General features: G+C 41.5%; 1 protein-coding gene across 7 annotated transcripts in view; it reads left to right on the top strand.

The window, feature by feature from the left end:
* The first annotated feature begins 2138 nt into the window (after positions 1-2138).
* P4HA3 (prolyl 4-hydroxylase subunit alpha 3) overlaps positions 2139-21935 on the top strand; it is a 54873-nt gene continuing 35076 nt past the window's right edge. For 3 of the 7 annotated variants that reach the window (XR_011249168.1, XR_011249167.1, XR_011249169.1), the window contains exons 1-4: positions 2146-2398; positions 10772-10914; positions 11916-12139; positions 17256-17405. Coding sequence is in view for 4 of the 7 variants with exons in the window: in XM_069553057.1 (XP_069409158.1) it covers positions 2199-2398; positions 10772-10914; positions 11916-12139; positions 17256-17405 (717 nt within the window). In the remaining 3 variants the exon portion in view is untranslated. Of the gene's footprint in view, positions 2399-10771; positions 11016-11915; positions 12140-17255; positions 17406-21935 lie in introns of all 7 variants that reach the window. The other 4 variants (XM_069553058.1, XM_069553059.1, XM_069553057.1 and 1 more) reach the window with 3 other exon arrangements.

The following is a 21935-nucleotide window of genomic DNA, read 5'->3' as shown; positions in this document are numbered from 1 at the left end:
ATTTTTATCATATGTAAATTATACCTCAATTTTTTATATATATCTCAATTTTTAAAAGAAAAAAAACACTTAGGAAAAGTTTAACAAAGTTATATATAATTATCTAGATATGTCTGCCTAAAGGACCTGGGAGCAGAGACATTTCAGTTGCAATCAGCATACCTAGCACCCAGATCTTGGTTTCTGAATACAAGGAACCAGGGCTCATGGGGGGAATGCTTGATTCCAGGGCAGGAGAAGGGAAAGTACAGACAAGTTGGAATATCTTGAAAGTAATAAAGTATGGAAGTCCTCAAGGAATAAAGGGAACATATCAAAAGGACACAGGAGCCAGATTGAAGGGCCTACCACTGGCTAACTCTAGGGCAATTTGAGTTTCAAAATAAGCAAGTAATGAATTATAATTCATTCAATGAAATTCACGAGCCCATACTGATGTCAAATAAGTGAATATGTAACTGGGGCATCTCAGGATCCTTAATCACACCTGCAAATTTCCTATTGCTATGTGAGGCACCATAGTCAGAGGCTTTAGGAATTAGGACATTAGCATCTTGGGGAGGGGGTATTATTCTTCCTACTATAATGCTCAACCTTCTATGAGCAGAAAGCAGGCTAAGATGACTACTCAGTTGCAAATACAGACCCTTAGCCATTCCAACATTGCCACCATAAGGGGACGTGTGATAAAGAGGAAGTCAGAGTGGAAAGAGAAAACTTAAACAATTGTGGTTAAAATACCTTTATTTTGCAAATTTTACAAATACATATAACAATAAGAAAATAATGTTGGGTTCTGCCACCCCTCAATCCTGAGGGTGTTAGGAAAGGATTTGTGCAAGTTAGGGGCCTTGAAGCTTAAGCTTCAAAAGCTTCATGGTAAATCTGCCTCTGGTAGCAATTAAGAAAATTGTACCCAGACCCAGACCACCTGCGTTCAGGTTACTGCTCTACACTTAGCAGCTGTGTATGTTGATTGTGCTGCTGTCACAGGTTGGGTTCTCCAGAAGCAGATGCTGAGATGATGCTTGATATTGCTAGGGATCAGGGTCTGTGAAAGCACAGGAAAAGCAGGAAAGGGCAGAGGAAGAGGTCAAAGAAGCTTGACAAAGCTTCGGTCTATGTGTCAGGACGACTAGAGCCTGTCAGAGCTGTCTCATGTTGGCCTAAATAACTGGGCTTTTATTACCTCACCTTACTCAGTCACTGGACGACTATTAATGCCCTTAAAAAGTTTCACTGGTGGGATGCAGAGGGTGAGAGGGAGGTTAAAAAAAAGAAAGAAAGAAAAGGTTTCCACTGGATTTTCATAGCAAACAGCCCAAATTTCTTAGCATGACATGCAAAACCCCTTCACAATCTGACAGTCCCAGCCCCAAGGAATTTCTCATCATTTCTGCAACTCAAACTATTTTCCATCTTCAGATCTTGGTATAGGTAAGTACCTTCTCCAGGAAAGACCATCCCTCCCGTGCAGTAGAACAGGTGCTAAATATTGTTAAATGAATGAATGAGTGAATCAACATTCCCTGGGAAAGAGGGGGAAAGGGTAAGGAGTAGGATTAACAGTACTTTTGTTTGCTTAAATGACCATGGGTATGCAGTGCACAGCAATGACCCAGGACCCCATAAGTTTTGGTTGTATAGGTCCTAGATTTGTCACGCACTGACCCTAATGGCCTTCACCCTCTTCACCTCCGGTCAATGTTCTACTCATCCTTGGAGATAGTTCAGACGTCAGGTCCTGTGTGAAGTGTTCTCCTCCTCCCTGGTCTGTCACAGCTCTTTATTCACACCGCTGTTACCATTCCACAACGTTTACTCTCCTGATTTGTCCATCAGAATCCAGGGATGTTTCTGTATTTCCACCCCTTGATCCAGGGAGTGAATATTTTTGAATGACGTTGTGCAGCCATAGACTGATGAATTAATTCCTCACCACACCCGTTGCCTTAATTTCCCCAAGTGCGAAATAGGCGCAGTGGAAATGCTTCCCCAGGGATGTGATTGGGGGAGGGCGGGGAACACTGAGGTTGCAGGCAGCCCACATGCAGTCCGAGGGGCAGGAAGGTGGGGGGTGGAGAGCGGGAGGAGGGGTTAGCGAGGAGTCGGGGGCGGGGCCCGGGGGCGGGCGGGGGCGGAGCGGCGAGAACGGGGCCCGGCGCGACGTTCGGAGAGGACGCGCGCGAGCGCCGGCGATGGGCCCCGCGGCGCGGCTGGCGGCGCTGTTGGCGGTGCTGGCGCTCCGGGCAGGGGACCCGGCCGAGGTCGCGGCTCGCGGGGACACGTTCTCGGCGCTGACTAGTGTGGCGCGCGCCCTGGCGCCCGAGCGCCGGCTGCTGGGACTGCTGCGGCGCTACCTGCGCGGGGAGGAGGCGCGGCTGCGGGACCTGACCAGGTGAGGGCACGGGGGGGCGGGGTGTGAGCCGGAGAGACTGAGTCTCGGAGGACGGACGAGGCCCAGACTTTGTGCCGCCGAGTGGGGGGTAACAGGTTCGTGGTCACCCTGCTGGGACTTCGGACGCGGTGTCCAACCCGGAGACCAAGGTACCTTGGCCCAGTGTGACTCCCCAGAGCCATCGTCATCCTGAGGGGCACCCCGAGACACCGTGTCACACTGCGTAGCACGTCAGACTCCGTGCCTCGCACACACGCAGTGGCACCCCATCCAGCCTCACGCCGCCAAGTTGGTCCGCTGTGGGGACGTGCGGTGGAGCGACTGTGGGGCGGAGTAGAGCTTCACAAGGTCAAGTAGTGTGGGCCCCCAGGTTCTCTGTTACAGAGACCCAGCGACCCTGAGAGAGTGAAACGGAGAGAATACGGTGACACTGTAGCCACACGTGTGTTGACCATGTGACCCAGGGAACTGATGTTTAGTATGGGGGGACATTCTGTGACTATGTATGAGATTTACATGTCATGGTGACTGGGGGGCACGACCCTATGGATATCATGCCAAGGAATTGTCCAGGTCTCAATAGGAATAATGCTTCAGGTTTATCAGTTCATTCAAGGTATATGTTTGAGTGTCTACTATGAACCAAGCACTGTTTGAGGCCCTGGGGAGAGAATGGTGAACAAGAACCTACCCTGCCGTCTAAGAGCTTGGAGTCTGTAATATCATGATTGTTAATCTGAGATGTCTTTTCTCTACACACACATAAGAACTCTAAATACTATCACTGAGATGTATATGTGTATGGAAGTATTTGACAGCAGGAAAACAAAACCACTGGGCAAAACCATACTTGATGCTTGGAGATGCTGAGTGTAGCACACACTAATAGATGCTCAGCCAATGTTGTTTTGCTATACAATCAACCAGGAAAACATCTACTTCTGCTTTATTGACTATGCCAAAGCCTTTGACTCTGTGGATCACAACAAACTGTGGAAAATTCTTAAAGAGATAGGAATACCAGGCCACGTAACCTGCCTCCTGAGAAATCTGTATGCAGGTCAAGAAGCAACAGTTAGAACTGGACATGAAACAACAGACTGGTTGCAAATCAGGAAAGGAGTACACCAAGGCTGTATATTGTCACCCTGCTTGTTTAACTTATATGCAGAGTACATCATGAGAAATGCTGGACTGGATGAAGCAAAAGCTGAAATCAAGATTGCTGGGAGAAATATCAATAGGCAGATGACACCACACTTACAGCAGAAAGCGAAGAAGAACAAGCCTCTTGATGAAAGTGAAAGAGGAGAATGAAAAAGTTGACTTAAAACTCAACATTCAAAAACTAAGATCATGGCATTTGGTCCTATCACTTCATGGCAAATAAATGGGGATACGTTTCACTGGAAACAGTAAGAGACTTTATTTTTCTGGGCTCCAAAATCACTGCAGATGGTGACTGCAGCCATGAAATTATAAGATGCTTGCTCCTTGGAAGAAAAGTTATGACCAGCCTAGACAGCATATTAAAAAGCAGAAACATTCCTTTCCCAACAAAGGTCCGTCTAGTCAAAGCTATGGTTTTTCCAGTAGTCATGTATGGATGTGAGAGCTGAACTATAAAGAAAGTTGAGCGCTGAAGAATTGATGCTTTTGAACTGTGGTGTTGGAGAAGACTCTTGAGAGTCCCTTGGACTGCAAGGAGATCCAACCAGTCCATCCTAAAGGAAATCAGTCCTGAATATTCATTGGAAGGACTGATGCTGAAGCTGAAACTCCAATCCTTTGTCCACCTGATGCAAAGAATTGACTCATTTGAAAAGACCCTGATGCTGGGAAAGATTGAAGGCAGGAGGAGAAGGGGATGACAGAGGATGAGATGGTTGGATGGCATCACCGACTCAATGGACATGAGTTTGAGTAGGCTCGAGGAATTGGTGATGAACAGGGAGGCCTGGCGTGCTGCAGTCCATGGGGTCGAAAAGAGTTGACCATGACTGAGCGGCTGAACTGAAACTGAAAATACAATCAACAAACTCTACTGTAAGACTTGGAACACTGAGGCGCTGTAATCATGTATTGACTCTCTCAAACAATGAAAGATAAATGAGTGGATATAACACCATGGTATGAATATGTGCTGTGCACCTTCTCTTGGGAAACTGAGAAACTCACAAAGTGAGAAATGGGTATAACCATATAGTTACTTGAATATTTAATGCTATATTTATATCCTGTGACCCTCAGCTGAGCTGGGACAACAGAGGGTTATCTCACAGTTTGCTGCTTATAAAACTATGAGTGAGTGTATGTGGTAATACTGTTTCCAGGGCATATGGGAAGAAGGTGTGAGGGCCACGATGGCTATGTGGGAGAGCCCATGTAGAAGAGAGTCAGTGATTGTGAGGAAGTATGTGTGAGAGATCTTGTTTGTTACTCAACGGTAACTGAATGATGATATAATTTGGTACATGCTGTTAAGCATGTAGCTTGTATATAAGCAGTTGTATGCCTGTTTAAATTTACTGTTAGTTTGATCTCACAAGCTAAGATCCCACAAGGTGCATGGTGTGGCCAAAAATAGCATGGTAACACACACATACACACACACACTATATATAGTGTATATAAGTGTGTATTAATTATAATAATCTGCTGTGCTCAGTTGCTTAGTCGTGTCTGACTTTTTGCGGCCCGTGGACTATAGCCCGCCAGACTGCTCTGCCTATGGAATTTTCCAGGCAAGAATACTGGAGTGTGGTGCCATTTCCTACTCCAGGGGATCTTCCTGATTCAGGGATCGAACTCAAGTCTCCTGTGCATCTCCCAAATTAGCAGGTGGATTCTTTACCACTAGCGACACCTCGGAAACCCAATTATAACAATAAATGATAATTTTAATAATTCGTGTCACTCTTTGGAGTAGCATTGTTGCCTAGTATTCTGTGGACCCATATTTACAGAGTAAAATAATTTAATTTGGGGAATCCTTGATGGTCCAGTGGTTAGGACTCTGTACTTCCGCTGGTGGGAGCCAGGATTCAATCCCTGATAGGGAGAACTAAGATCCCACAAGCCACATGGTGTGACCAAAAAAAAAAAAAATTCATTTTGTTCTTAATCTGTATTCATTGGAGTCCAAGTTCATTGGTGGAAATAGAGGAGACTTTTTCCTTTGGTTTGAGGTACCATCATGCTCCCTGCTACCCGTGTGCTTGTTCGCATTCTACTAATCTCTTTATTTGGGTGGCTCAGATTGAGATAAGGGTCAGAATCCTGATGCTAGGCTTAATAGGGAATAGAATCAGAAGAGCGAGCTAGAGATGTTGATCAGAGTGGCTGGCTAGAATTCCCCCTTCCAACATGCATGCTGGTCTCCTTTACCATCTTCTCACCATTGTCATTGTCACAAATTTGTCACAGTGGGAGTCTTGCCACAAGCCTTATCTCATTTGATTCTCTCTCACACAGTGTTTTGAAATAGGTTTGTATTACTCTTTTAAGCAAATGAGAAATCATTGAAAAGTGTGAAAACTACAGTTTAAGTACCGTAATCCAAGATTATAAAATCTAGTAAGTAGCAAGGACTTCCCTGGTGGCTCAGTGGTGAAGAATCCACCTGCAATGCTGGAGACACCGGTTCGATCCCTGGGTTGGGAAGATCCCCTGGAGCAGGAAGTGGTAACCCACTCCAGTATTCTTGCCTGGGAAATCTCATGGTCAGAGGAACCTGGCAGGCTCCAGTCCATATGGTCACAAAGAGTCAGACATGACTTAATGACTAAACAGCAAAAAATAAGTAGCAAAGCTAGGACTAGGACATAGTTCCTTTGATTGTTTCTTTCTATCACGCTATAATGTCCCTGCTGCTTGCTTTGTATGATATGCCAGGATGCTGACCAAGCCCCATAGCTGTTGAGGTTAAATGGCAGCGGGAGTACATGGTGGTTAAGAGTCTGGATTCAGGATTGTAACGTTTGTTAGAATGCTTGGCTCTGACCTTGGGCAAGTTCCTTTACCTCTTTAAGAATTAGTCTCCTAATCTGTAAAATGATGATAAAAATAGTACCTACCAACATGGTTTGTTGGAAGCATTAACTACCATATAAAGGAAAGTAGTAATTGCTCTACAAATGTTAATTCTTTATGATTGTTGTTTAAGACTTGCTGGTGAAGCTAGACACAACTTTTGGCTCTACACAGTAGCTAGGATTGTGAGAGCCCAGATAATAAAAAAGAATCAGAAAAATTCTAGAGTCTCTTTCCATATGACTTATGAACATTTAATTCCAGAAAGCTTAGTTTGATAACTTAGAGACTGTCTGTTCTCTAGTCACTGCTCTAAAACCTGGTGAAATATTTGCTTTTTAAAACAAGAATTCTGGCAGTTCCTGCTCATTTTCCTATACTTGCAATCTGGTGATCTAATGTAACTTGAGATATTATTTCTAAGAGGCCTAAGTTGATATTCTTTGAATTTCTAGTTAGAAATTAAAATATTTTTTGATATTGAAACTATACTCCCTACCCCAAATTAATGAATAAAAATTATACTAGTTACAATATATATAGCTATGTACTAATATAATATTGTGTATACTCATCATATAATATTTAGATAGTTAACCCCTAGCTTCTTTTGTTGTTGCAGTTTTTAAAAAGTACCAAGATTTAGAAAGTAGTATCATCAGCGATGACTTCTGTGCTAGGAATTAAGCATTCAGAATGTCTCAGAAGAACTGAGACAAAGCCATTTCTGAATTCCAAAGGAAAAACATAGTGAATTACAACAGCCCATGTATTGTGGTTGGGTAACCTGTCCCAGGCTATGTTTAATGCAGGGATTGGGTTGCAGCTTTTATGTGCAGATTCTTGAAGGAAAGGATCCGATTTTCCACTCTCAGCAGCATTTGTTAAAGCAAAAAAGCTGTTTAGGAAACCCTGAAGTTTGAATTCAGCGTTCAGTAACTTGGTCTCTAAAAACCAGCTATTGGCTTAGAGGCTGGGCACAGGGCCAACGTTTGGATTCCAAACCAGCCTCAGATATCGATTGATAGGTTTTTTCTTTTTTCTTTGTGTGACAGAAAGATGACGTACATGAACGTTGAACTGAATTATGTTCTTCAGTAGAGATCAAACCTCTGTCCTAAATAAATTGACACCGTAACACAAAGTGGGATGTGAAGAGAACAAGGAGATGGTACCTTTGATCTTCACCCCTCTGTCATGCTTCCTTTGCCCCTCAGTTTCCTCTGAGGCTTGTTATATTGGGTTGGCCAAAAAGTTCATTTAGGTTTTTCAGTCAAGATGTTATTTTTTGGCCAACCCGATACATTAGGTCTCAAGCACCAGATGAGGAGTTTGTTTATTCGGTTGTGGAAAAGGTGATGGAAAGAAAGAACAGAATGGCTGGCCGAAAGCATCCTTAGAGATCTTCTAGACTAGACCAGGTTTACCGTTTTGTAGGAGAGGAAACTGAGGGATAGCTAGAGGCTGGGTCAGGATACCTCTTACGTCTCCTCCCAGCTCCTCTCCATGCAACTGTCTTGTAAAATCCCTGCCACTCAGCCTCAGTGGTCCCTGGACACTTACCCTTCAGTCTGAACTCAAGCCTGAGTCTCTGCTTGTATTTTCGTCTAGCAGTGGAATATCTTTCACTAAGTAGTTCCATATGGAGCTGAAGCAGAAAATAATGGGTATTAAAAAAAGTCCCACACCCTGGAGGCTGGTTTAGTTTTAAAACCCTTGAGTAGGTTTAATTTTAAAACCCCCCTGTCTTGGGGATCAGAGATATCCTGGGACTTAACAGGTTTCCTGTTTCCTCCCTGGGGCACCCAGGAGCAGACTATTTTTCTTAGTTTATGCTTGAATTGAATATTTGGCTCACTAGAAGCATCTCTACCCAAAGCAACTATTCTGTTTCAGGCTGTGTTTATAGTTGAGGCCTCACCCTTGAGAAATCCTTAACTCAGACTGTTTCAAGGGATTGAAGTCCTGCACCTTCCCCCCACCCCATCGCTCCCTCTATTCCTCACTTCCATCCTTTCCCACTCACTGAAGTCCTCCACTCTGGCCAGAAAATTCTTCTATTCTCACATGCTCTTCATACATTCACTTTGCACCACAGACACCTTTTCTTTTATTTCTATTGTTATTATTATATTGTTTTTGAAAATAATGTTTAAAACAAAGGGAAAAAGTCTTAGAGGGCAGAACTAGAACTCTTAAGTCTGCCTTACTGTAACTAATAAGTTTCAATAATATAAATCCTAGTAGGGAATTAGAAATGGGATAACCATAGTATGCCAGGAAAGTAAACAGTTATCTCTTAATTGTATGAACACACTTAAAGGACATTGAGGAGGAGAGAAATTGATGAAAAAGATGATCACTTCTGGCCCCTACATTTCTGCCCCTTTACTGCAAATGTTGGTAAACCAGAAAGGTTGGAAGCGTGCTGAATAACCCACCTGTTCATTCCCCATTACAGTCTTCACCAGTTTCTGTATGATTTGCTTCCTAAATCTCTCTCTTGAAACCATTCCATTCTCTGCCCCCACTGTCACTGTTTTGGTTCAGACTGTCCTATCTCTTGCTTACAGCTTTGAAATGGCCTCCTAACTGGCCTTTCTGCTCTGGTAGTAACCCTGCCACTTCTAATCCCTTCTCCTCACCCTCTCACAGATTTATATATGTAACATATCATAGTCCATCCCACTCTCACTTAAAACTTTTTGCTACTCCTAATTGCACTCAGGGAAGAACCCAGATTTCTCAGCAAGGTCTATGAGTTACTCCTTGCTTCTCCAGTCTAGTCTCCCCATCCTCCTAATACACTGCGTGCTCCAGCAATACTCAACAGTTTGTAATTTCCCTACTGCTTCTCTCTGTGCTTTTACACATGTTGAACTGTCTCTGCCTTCCTGGAAGGAGACCTCCTTCTCCCTCCCTCATTATTTGCTTTTACTCATCAGGTCTCAGTTTATTATCTCCTCTGTGATACCTACTGTGATCTTCTCTGGCAGATCTGGGTACTTTCCTCCAAGCTTTGTTCTTAAATCTGGGGTTGCATCTGTAATGTAATTATCTGTAATCTCAAATGTTTTGAGACCAAGGTTTTTGTCTTATTCAAAATTTTGTATCTAGCTCATAGAAGAATATATTTCATTCATTGTTTCATAGAAATATATATTGAACTTAGGAAAAGGGTGATAAGAGGAAATTCCCTGGTGGTCCAATGGTTAAAACTCAGTAGTACTTTCACTGATGTGGCCCAGGTTCAGTTTCTGGTTCAGGAACTAAGATCCTACACATTGCACAATGTGGCCAAAAAAAGTGATGAGAAATCAGCTATTTTCTTGTTCATGAAATTCTTGATCATTGGACCCTGTCTTGCCTTTTTATCCCCAGCTTCCAGCATGGAGTTTGACTTCTAGCAAGTGACTTACTGAATGATTAAATATATGTCAAGCCTCTGCGCCTTTGGATACATTGGTCCCTGTTGGCTCAAAAAACCCACTCTCCTCCCTTCTTTGTTCTGACTCCATGGGAAACAGTATGGCAAAATCAGTCAAGAACCCCAGCTTCAGAGTCAGCCAGGCTTCAGTTCATTCCTGGCTTTGGTGTTTTCCAGCAGCATAGCCTTGTCCTCAGTTTCCTCTTCTGTAAAATGTGCATGATAATATCTATTCTGAGCATTTGGGGCAGGGGGAATTAAATGAGACAATATGTTTAAAACACTTAACAGGATGCCTGGTAATGGTAAGGGCTCAGTAAGTAGTAGCTACGCAAAGAGTCGGACACGACTGAGCGACTGAACTGAACTGAACTGATCAATATTTTAACCAGTCCTTCCAAACTCCAATTAGGTGCCGTATCCTCTGTAAAGTCCTCCCTTACACCTTCTAACTCCCACCTGGGTCAGGTGCCCTGCTTACAGATTGCCAGAGCATTTCATAGCATTATATGCTCTCTTCTCTCATAGCACATACCACAGTTATCGTTATTAATTCAACAATGTTTTTTAAGCTTCTATCAGGTTCTAAGTTTTGATTATAGAATAATGAGAGAAAAAAAGATTTTCTTATTTGTAACCTCCTAGAGAGCTCCACCCTCTCTTGCCTTTGGGTCTCGAGCATCTAGCATGATGCCTGACATATAGTGATTGACCAGTGGAGACTGACTTGAATGAACAAGTGAGTGGACCTGCTTTTGTTGTGTTGATAGTTTTCATCCTCTTTGTTCATGTTGCTTAGAATATTGCGTGAGTCTCAAGGGGTTCAGCATTTCATTTTTAGCTGCTCTAACTGTGCCTTCACTTGGTAGAGCGTTTGTATCAGTGGGTGAGGTCATTCTACTCCTCTCTTTCAGATTCTATCACAAGGTGCTATCTTTACATGAAGATTCAGCAACCCCTGTGTCTAACCCTCTGCTTGCATTTACTCTCATCAAACGCCTACAGTCTGACTGGAAGAATGTGGTACATAGTCTGGAGGCCAGTGAGAACATCCGAGGTAATGAGGAGGAGGGCTGGAGGGTAAGAGAAGATTCTATCTCCTGACTCAGTGGAAAGGAGAGAGATTCTGATGGGATGTGATGAAGGATAATGAAGTGGGTAGGTATTACTTGATCTCCTTAGCTCTGTTGCAAAGAACTAGGTTCTTTTGTTAATATGTTCATGCAATTATAATTATAAAGCAATTTGGTATCCATTATCTCATTTTAAAAAATAGTTTTTTGGCTAAACTGCATGGCATGTGGGATCTTAGTTCCCTGACTAGGGAGTGAACCCATGTCCCCTGAAGTGGAAGCATGGAGTCTAACCACTAGACTGCCAGGGAGGTGCCTCCATTATCTCATTTGATCTTCAGTCCTGTGAAGAACTATAGGTTATATCATCCCATTTACATATGTGTAAAAGTGATGTTGTCTATTAATTTCTGTTTTATTAAGTTGCCACTACAGTGTTATCTGTAGTAAGATCACTTTCCTAATTTACTCTACTTTGTACTTGAAAGGCTTCCCCTGGGGCTCAGCTAGTAAAGAATCTGCCTGCAATGCCGGAGACCTGGGTTCAATCTCTGGGTTGGGAAGATCCACTGGAGAAGGGAAAGGCTAACCCACTCCAGTATTCTGGCCTGGAGAATTCCATGGACTGTATAGTCCATGGGGTCTCAAAGAATCGAACACGACTGAGCAACTTTCATTTTCATAATTGAAGAAGTTTGTTGACTTTGGGGAAGTTAAGAAGAAAAGTTTTCCCCTCAAAAGGCAAGACTCCTGGAGACAGAATGGAACAACATGATAAAGATGCTTAGTTTTTACTCTGAAATGTTTATTCCTCATTCAGAAGATTTTATTACCCTGGGAACAAAATCAGATAAAACATTATCTTTGCTCATGAAAATATTACAAGCTTAGTGATTATAGTAATTAAGGTGATGATGCCTCGCTGTATCAAATGCTCACTGCCTGTTTTCTGAGTGATGGATTGACACTTTCGTGACCTCCACAGCTCTCAAGGATGGTTATGAGAGGGTGGAGCAGGACCTGCCAGCCTTTGAGGACCTCGAGGGAGCAGCAAGGGCCCTGATGCGGCTGCAGGACGTGTACATGCTCAATGTGAAGGGACTTGCCCAAGGCGTCTTCCAGAGAGTCACAGGCTCTGCTGTCACTGACTTGTATAGTCCCAGGCGACTTTTCTCCCTCACCGGGGATGACTGCTTCCAAGTTGGCAAGGTAACGGTATTCAGAGAGAGGGCAGATTGCTCAGCTCTCTTTCTTTCTAGGGGATAAATCACTCTACTCTGATTGCTGTTATTAATACATATTTCTAATCCTGCCAGCAAAATTGGAAAGTGGGCATTATCTCTATTTTCAGATGAGATGAAGAAACTGAGGTTCAGAGAGGGTAAATGACTTGCCTAAGGTTATACAAGTTTAAGTAGAACTAAATTTTGAACCTATGTCTTTTAACTCTGAATCCCATGTTGGCTCCATAATAGCTAGGGTAATCACATACTTAAGACACTCTTGAGAGTGAAGGAAGTGTTATTAGCCAGGCTGACAGACATAAAATGGGACTGTCTTGGGCAAAATGGCCCTTTGGTCACCATAACCATAGCACTCCACCAGTAGATGGACAGCCAAGTGGAAAGGAGAAGCAAGGTCAAAGGATGCGGGAAAGGAAAGGAGATGGTGATGTGAAGGTAAGATCACAGAAACTCAGCCTCCTGGGGCTTTATGAAATCCCTTGCAACATTTCCTAGCCACTTAGAGATACTAAATTAAAGTAGTGTCATAAAACAAACCATTTGGGAATTCCCTGGTGATCCAGTGGTTGGGACTCCATGCTTCCACTGCAAAGGGCATGAGTTCAATCCCTGGCCAGGGAACTAAGATCCCACAAGCCAAGTGATGCAGCCAGAACTAACCCCACATTGCTATAAGATTGTTTGAGAAAATAGACTTTAGGAACCTTCCATATGAGATCGTTAACTGATCTTTGTTCAGAAGTTTTGAGTCCACTTGAGGTTATTTTACAATATACTCTTTGTTAGCCTTTGCCCAGGATGTAATGGAGTAAATCCTTTTTAATTTTGAAGATGCATGCTGCAGGAAGGTGAATTTCCCCAGCCCCTGCAGTATTTGTTCACCAGTCTGAGAGTGGGCCTCATGTGTCCTAAATCCAAGTTTTGAGACTACATCCTCCAAATTAACACAGAGTGGGTTGCCCTAAGCCTCTCCATGTATAACTTTTCATTTTCTGAGATCCTAATAGAATCAAGCTCAATCATCGTGTTCATGGCTAATTTAAAATGAAGTCAGTTAAAACAGTTCCATATATGGTATCAATATATGCTTCCTTAGTGATTCTGAGACTAAAACCATATGTTGAAAATTCAGTGAAGTCATTTCCTAAAAGTCTCACTGACAATCATCATTTCTGTATTTACTTATTTTGAAAGATAAAACATTTCAAATATAAGAAAAATACACATAAATAAGCAGTTTTATCTACAATTGAAATGAACATGTTCAAATTTTGCTGTATTTGTTTCAGATTTTTTTTCCAGATTTTTAAAAAAGAATGTAAAGATAGCCAAACACCCACTCCTTTTCCTTCTCACCACCCCAACCCTTTCTGTTCTCCCCTTGCCCAGGTACCAAGCGACCACTGTCCCAAACCAAAGAGTAAATGCTCTTGAGTCACTTAGCACCTTGGATCTGTGACATTTTATCCGTGTTGCTGCATTTATCAGCTCAGTTCAGTCGCTCAGTCGTGTCCAAGTCTGCAACGCCATGGACTGCAGCATTTATCAGCAGTTCATTCCTTTCTATTGCTGAATAGTATTCTGTTGTTTGCCTATACCACAGACTGTTTATCAGTCTCATGTTGATGGATTCTTAGATTTGTTCCCAGCATCAGCTGGAATAACGTTGCTGCTTTATTGATGTGTCTTTCTGTGGACATTTGGGTTCATTTCTCTCGGTTAAATACCTGGGTTGAAGAATAAACGTGGATAATTATTAACATGTAGACAAGTCTGTTCTATCTACATGTCCTCAATTCCCTCCTGTATTGATTATTTTAAAGCAGATCAGTCTTTTCTTCTGAAATGTTTAATTGTCTAGTTCTTCTGTTCCACTGTTGTGTCAGTTGACTCTTGCTCATGGTCTGTTATTTCCTGACATAGTTTATCATGTTTGATTGTGAGCTTATTTTTAGCAGGATTCCTCCCCCACCCCCCGAATCGAGTCTTTCTGCCCAGAATTGTGGGAATATCCCTTCATAGAGTTTGGGGTTTTCTTCTTTCAGGTACTCTGTGGTATCACTAGCCTTAGAGTCCTTTCTTTTTCCCCCTCTACATTACATCCCCATGACTTATTTATTTTATAACTGGAAGTTAATACCGTTTGACCCCCATCATTCATTTCGCCAGCCCCCTACCCTGGCCTCTGGTAAGCAAGCTGGTTCCTATATTTACGGGCTTGGGGGTTTTTGTTTCTGCTTTTTTTTTTTTTTTTTTTTTTGTATATTTAAAGTTTATTTAGATATACGTACATATTTTTATCATTAATACCTATTTCTGTTGCTCTTCATCCCTTCCTCTATTTCTTTCTCTTAATCTTTTTTTTTTAATTTAATGAACTTTCTTTTTTTTTTTTTTTTAGTCTCTCCGCTTTTTTTGTTTAAGATTTTATATGTAAGTGAAATCATATGGTATTTGTCTTTCTCTGTCTTATTTCATTTAGCATAATGCTTCAAGGTACATCCATGTTGTCACGAATGGCAAGAGTTCATTCTTTTTAATGGTTGAATTATATGTGTGTGTGTGTGTGTATCATCTTATTCATTCATTCGTCTATTGATGGACCCTTAGGTTGTTTCCATTATCTATTTCTCTGAATTGAAACCAGACAGAAACAAACCAACTTTCTTGTCTCCTTGTCACAGTGGATAGATTATTTTTCTGGTCAATTCTTTCCCTTAAAGTGTAGTTTTTCATGGGTTTCAGTTTTATGAGTGTGTCTTAAATCCAGTTTTTAAGTTTTTTGAGGTCTACAAAAGGCTCGTGTACTGTCCTCCTGTGGGCATTATAACCTCAGACTACCAAGTACGGAGGTTACTAGGACTAACACCCACCCCATCCCAGGCAGCTTCAGCATTTGCTCATCAGCTTGTTACTTGGATTTTCAGCTTCTCTTTTATTTCTGGTACTTGGATATTTCCCAGTCTTTCTAGAAAATATATGATTAAATACTTTTTATATTTTATTCAAAATTTCTAAGTCTTTGTGATTAAGGATGGATTCCAGTTACCTGTCTGCCATGTTGCTAAGACTTAAATAAATTGTTAACTTAGCAGGAAAATTTCAGTCAATTTTTGGTTATTCTTCAAATTAATGTTTTTCAAATAGGAAACTTAAGGACCAGAAAGATAACACAGCAGGCTAATGGCAGATGGGGATAGGAATGGACTTGCTGTTTGGGCAGCAGAATTGCAGTATCTCCAGGTTCTGCTGTTTTTCTGCCTGTGGGGAATTACGCCTAAATTAGATCAGTTTGCAAGAGGCCTTCCAAATCTGTGACTCTGTAATTCCATGCTGTTTCTGACATCAATTTCCAGGAAATTCCACCTGCAGGTCTGGTATTCTAGTTAGCTGTAAACTCTTAGGAGACAGGAGCTATGTCTAGTGCATGTTGCACTGAGCTCTCACAGCATTCCAGTGTCCACCTTCATTAAGGTGTCTAATGCATTATGTCACAATTACTGGTTTACTCACGTGCCCCTTGGTTGACTGCAAGCTCTTTAAGGGCAGGAATCTCCAGGTACATTATAAATACAATAAATAAATAAATGCATTTAATTCATTAGTCACATTGATCCCAGCAGTATCTTCCTAAAAACATGACAGTCACAACTCTAATTAGTGAAGCCCATGTAGCCTTTTTATGTTTATTCCCTGCTTCGCTTTGCCTTAGACTATAGTCACAATATACTACTTGAACACATTCTTGATTTTGGCTTCTGTTTCTACCATTCCCTCATCATAAAATGCCCTTCATCCCAATCTCTGCTCATTGAAATTCTTTTCCTTGTTTAAGGAAGACTCAGATGGCATTTTTTTCTTAAGTTCTATATTTTTTATTGGAGTATAACTTCCATGGTAGCTCAGATGGTAAAGCATCTGCCTACAATGTGGGAGACCCAGGTTCAATCCCTGGGTTGGGAAGATCCTCTGGAGAAGGAAATGGCAACCCACTCTAGTACTCTTGCCTGGAAAATCCCATGGATGGAGGATTGTGGTAGGCTACAGTCCATGGGGTTGCAAAGAGTCGGACACGACTGAGCGACTTCACTTTACTAGAGTATAGTTGATTTACAGTGTTGTGCTATTTTCTTCTGTACAGCAAATGAATCAGTTATACATACATATATCCATTCTTCAGGTGGCACTTCTTCCATGAAGCTTGCTGAGATTCTCAAGTCTCCTCCTTTCTTTATGCCTCCACAGCACGTCATACATATTTCTTTCAAGTAATTGTGCCATTCTGCTCAGTATTCTAGTTAGTTCAGTTCGTATTTCTCACCTCCCATTTTTGGCTGTGCTGAGTCTTTGTTGTTGCACCTGGGCTCTCTCTAGTTGTGACGAGTGGGGGCTACTCTCTAGTTGCAGCGTGCAGACCCCTCGTTGCAGTGGCCTCCCAGGTAGTGCAGTGGTAAAGAATGTGCCTGCCAATACAGGAGATGTAAGAGACGCAGGTTCAATCCCTGGGTCAGGAAGATCCCCTGGAGTAGGAAATGGCAACCCACCCTGGTATTCTTGCCTGGAAGATTCCATGGGCAGAGGAGACTGGTGGGCTACAGCCCATGGGGTCACAAAGAATCTGACACGACTGAGCACACACGTACCCTTGTTGCAAAGCATGGGCTCTAGAGCATGTGGGCTTCAGTAGTTGCAGCTTATGGGCTCCAGAGCATGGGCTCCAGAGCATGGGCTCCAGAGCATGGGCTTGGCAGTTGTGGCTCATTGGCTCAGCTGCTTCTCAACATGTGGAGTCCTCCCAGACCAGGGACAGGGCTGTGTCCCTTGCATTGACAGGCTGGTTCTTAACCACTGGACTATCAAGGAAGTACAATATAAATTTTTTAAATGTGAGAACACTTCAGTATTCTCCACACCTAGTTACATTGTCTTGTATATAATAGATGCTTAGCATATTTAACTTAAATGAGTTGGGAAGAAAACTTGCCTTCTTGGGTTTCAAAGGCCCCTCACATTTTTGCATTGTTATTTCCTTTCTCTACCTGGGGACTCAACTTTAGTGATGGTACTTATGTTCCCTGCAGGTGGCCTATGACATGGGGGATTACTACCATGCCATTCCATGGCTGGAGGAGGCCGTCAGTCTCTTCCGAGGCTCTTATGGAGAATGGAACACAGAGGATGAGGCAAGTCTTGAGGATGCCTTGGATCACCTGGCCTTTGCCTATTTCCAGGTAGGGGAGTAAGCAAGAGACCCACTCCTTTCATCACAGTAACCATAATGCTTTATATCTGCTTTACCACTTTTTCAGCATTTTCATGTCTCTTAATTTATTTCATCTTCCCAACAGGACTGAATGTGTCAGGCAGGGCAGTTTTTTTTTTTATTATTATTATTTCCATATTTCTCATGTGAGTAAACTGAACCTTCAAAGAATTCCTAAATTGTTACAAAGCTCACAGAGGTCAGATTAGAGCCTGAGTCTATTTCTTCCTCAGTACTCTTTCTAATGCACTGACTACTTTAAAATCATCATCTCCAATGTCAGAGGTGGTTTCTCACCTGTATCAGCAGCAGCTGCACTTACAAACGTTTAGTGGCTTCATAGTCAATGCAGGTCACTCTTTGGCACTCTCAACAATTCATAACTCTCGCCATGATATTGCCAATGTCAAGGAAGAAGTTTGACTGTTATCTTCTCCCATCTACTGTCAAGTCCAACTGTGACATGAATCGTGTCCAGATACAGAGCTGGTGTCATTGGTCCAGAGCATCAGCTCATTGCCTCCTGTAGGTGTTGATTTTCATTGGCACCATTGACATGTGATCTGTTGTGTCCCTCATGAAAGCTCATATCTCTTCTTGTGGGAGCTGCCATCCTAACCCCATGTCCCCCAGAGTTGTACAGTCTTTAAGAATAGGCTGGAAAAATCACTACAGAGTCAGTTCCCTAGAGTTTCCAGAACTAATAAACCATTTCTGCTCCACACATTCCTTTTTCTTTCCCCCTTTTCCTGAGAAAGGGAGGAGGATGTGGGTGGTCCAAACCTGTGTTTTGCTGCCAAAACAGATTTAGTCTCAGTGCTGCAAATGGTCCTTTTCTTCTCATAGAAGTTCCTGGCTCTTTGTTGTAAAACTTTCCAAGGTGCTCTTCCTATCTCTCCTGTTTAATTGCTATTAAAGCTGAAATAGAGTCACTGTGATGCAATAAAGGGTGAGAAGTAATTTAATTTTAACAGAAGAAAATGGAGAATTGATATGGAGACTCAGAGAAGATAAACTAAAGCAGCCCATTCTGAAAGATAGAGTTTCAGATACCGTGTCTAATAGTTTTGTTTTTTTTTCCCCTATGATAACTTAGATTTCTCTTCTTCTCACTTGTAAACTCTCCCATTCTACAGTTGTGCTTTGTCTGGTAACTGTTATTCATCTTAGCAGGTGTAGCTCAAATGTCTCCTATTTTGTGAAGCCTTCTTTAATTCTTTTTAGACCCCTCAGACTCTCCTTCTTTGTGCTCTTACAGTGTGTGTGTGTGTGTGTTTATGCCACAATAGTAAAACACATTGGTATTGTCTTATAGGCAATTTCTGGTCCCCTTTTTACCACTAGTAAATTAGGGATGAATGTTCCTCATGGATCTTTCATTATCATATAAAATTGTGTATCTATATACACCACAAAAAGTATAATATATCATATTATATGTAGTACTATCATTTAATACATTTTCAGGATATGTTTTAGTAAAAAATCATTTCAGTAACTACAAATAATGAGAAACAGTGTGTAGTAACTAAACTATAGGCTCTGAAGTCAGGCAGATGTAGGTTTAAGTTCTGTGAAAACTTGGGTAACTTACTTAACCTCCCTAGACCTTAATTTTCTTTCTTTTTGTTTTAAAGCTTCAGTTTTCCTCTGTGATCAGACTTTTCTTCTTTCTTCTATTTTTAAAAAATACTTATTTACTTTTATTTATGTGTTTATTTGGCTGCATTGGTTTTTTGTTGTTTTTTTTTTTTTTGCATTGGGTTTTAATTGCTGGACTTGGGATCTTTGGTGCACAGGCTCAGTAGTTGTGGCCCGTAGGCTTAGTTGCTCTGCAGCATGTGGGATCTTAGATCCCCGACCAGGGATCGAACTTGTGTCCCCTGCATTGGAAGGCAGATTCTTAACCACTGGACCACCAAGGAAGTCCCTAATTTTCTTAACTTTAAAGGAGAATAGTAATGATAACGTGGGAGTGTGGAAATAATTTTCCTCATAACCTTCTGAGTTTTTGGCTGAGCCCTCCCTGTAATATAAGACAGATTAATAAGAGGAACAATAAACATGAGTTAACTAACATGTATACCTCCTGTAGACATGGGAGATACTGAGGGGCAAGGCATGAGTAGCTCTCTGAGAGGATCTAAACCTTCATCTTAAATATGATGTATCCAGCTAAAGACAAAAGAAGGAAAGGTATGGAGGAGCCAGTTCTGGGAGGTGACCAGACCAAGCAAGCAAGAGTAAGGCTGTTAGGTACCAATAGATTTAGGGTGCCTTCTCCACTGGTAAGGTTTTCTTGTGTTGCAGAGTCATCCTTCTCTTTCAGGTACACGGGGGAGATAACCCTCACAAAAGGAGATTTCCATTGCAAATATAAATTTCCCTTATGAAAGCGTAGTTTCTACTGTGGTTTAAAAAACTTCTCCTGTATCTCTGATGTTTCTCAAAATAATTAGCTCAAAATAATCCTTATGCCAAAGAAGCATATTTGGGGATGGCATATTCTGCTACCCTTTGTTGACTTAAAAAAATGCACAGTGTGAGAGTTGTGCATCAGGTTTTATTTGGGGCAAAATGAGGACTGTAGCCCAGGAGACAGCACCTCAGATAGCTCTGAGAAACTGCTCCAAAGAGGTTAGGGAAAAGGTCAGTATATATGTGATTTTAGTGAAAGGGGAGTGCATGCAATCAAACACAAATATATATATATATATATTTTTTTTTTTTGCAGAAAGTTTCTGTTAGTCTTGAGGAGCAGTTGTCACCATGAAAATTTTTAGTGCTTTTCTAGATATGAGGAAATACAAGAATTGGGCTTATAAAATCAGCTTCTGAAAATATCTAACTATATGAAGACCTGTTCTGCTGGTTTTTCCCAGTGTGCAGAGTGCCTCATTTCTGCTCTCCACCCTGAACTATTTTCAGGGGCGTGTTGAAAGCCAGTAGCTGTTGCAGCTCGTGATTTAATCCTTGTGGATATAGATGGACGTGCCCATGGCAAGTACCAGTTTGTAGTTGGCACATTCAGCGCTCACCTCAAAGGGTCGGCATGAGGATTAAATGAGCTAATACACGTAAAGCCCTTAACCCATTCATAGCACATATGTTCTCAATAAATGTAAGCTGTCTTTACAATATACACAAGTGTGTGTTCTGCTTTTTCATTGAACATTATTTACTATACACATTTCCAGAGAAATTTAACTGGGATATCAAAAGTAGCTCTAACTGTTCTTGATAAAACATAATTTTATCTCCTGATAAAGCCCTTGAGTTTTAAAAATATATAAAATTAATATTTTAGCTTTCTTCATCTCAAAGGGTTTGAAAATCTATAACCCTGAGTTAATATCTGACATTATAAGATATTAGTAGATTAACTACCCGTCTGTTAAGTACACAACAGAATAATCATGATATTAATTAATTAGAAACAGTCTATATGCCTAACAGTGGTGGAATGGTGAGATTGTGACGGAGCTTCTGGATGGAGTGATATGCAGCCATTAAAAATGCTATCTCTCTTGTACACGCATGTTCGTAGCAGCACTGTTCACAACCGCCAGTAGGTGGGAAGCTTTCCAAGTATCCATCAGTGGGTGAATGGACAAGAAAAATGTAGTGTCTATGTACAGTGGAATACCTTCAGTCTTTAAAAAGAAGGAAATTCTAACACATGCTACCATGTAAGTGAAACTTGAGGACATTATGCTAAGTGAAACCAGTCACAAAAAGACAAGTATAGTTTGATTCCATTTATATGAGATTTCTAGAAGAGTCAAATTTATAGAGAGAGAATGTAGAGTGATAGTTACCAGGGGCAGGCGGGGAGGAGATAATTGGGAGTTGTTGTTAATAAGTAGAGTTTCAGTTTTGCAAGATGAGAAAACTCTGGAGGTCCTTTGTACAACAGTGTGAATATATTTAGTACTACTGACCTGTACACTTGGAAATGATTAAGATGGTAAATTTATGTTTACCACAGTGAAAAGTACTAATTTAAAAATGCTGTTTCTGAGGACTATGTAAAAATATAGAAAGTACTCTGGATTACACTGTAGAGGGAAACAATCAGGATATGAAAATGTGTAATAAATATGACTGTAACTGTGTACACAGTATGTATTGTTCCAAAGTTTTTGAACTGTCTGGGTTTCAGTGAAACCTTTACCCCCATTTCTCATATGTTTTATAGTGTCCTTCTTCTTGCTTTTATCATTAAAAATGCATTTTTTTAACATGCAAAAGCAAAATGATCAAAAGGAAATACAGGTCTAGTGACTTATCATCATTTCACAGCACCCAGAGCAGGATGACAGCCCACCCGCCCCGAGTTCTGTTCCCCAGACTTGTCTGGAAAGCCCGTGTTTACTTTCAACGGTGTGTAGCCCAAGGTTGAATGGCTGCAGGGAGAGTCATTGCTATGCAGTGGGAATGGTTCAGGTTTAGCTCTTCCTTTTGCTTCCTCTCACTAACTTTATGGATTCTCAGAAGT

Source organism: Ovis canadensis, chromosome 15 (genome assembly GCF_042477335.2).
Source record: "Ovis canadensis isolate MfBH-ARS-UI-01 breed Bighorn chromosome 15, ARS-UI_OviCan_v2, whole genome shotgun sequence".
NCBI classification, from domain to species: domain Eukaryota; kingdom Metazoa; phylum Chordata; class Mammalia; order Artiodactyla; family Bovidae; genus Ovis; species Ovis canadensis.
Note: the sequence above shows the minus strand (reverse complement) of the source record. Positions and strands in the feature narration are given on the sequence as shown.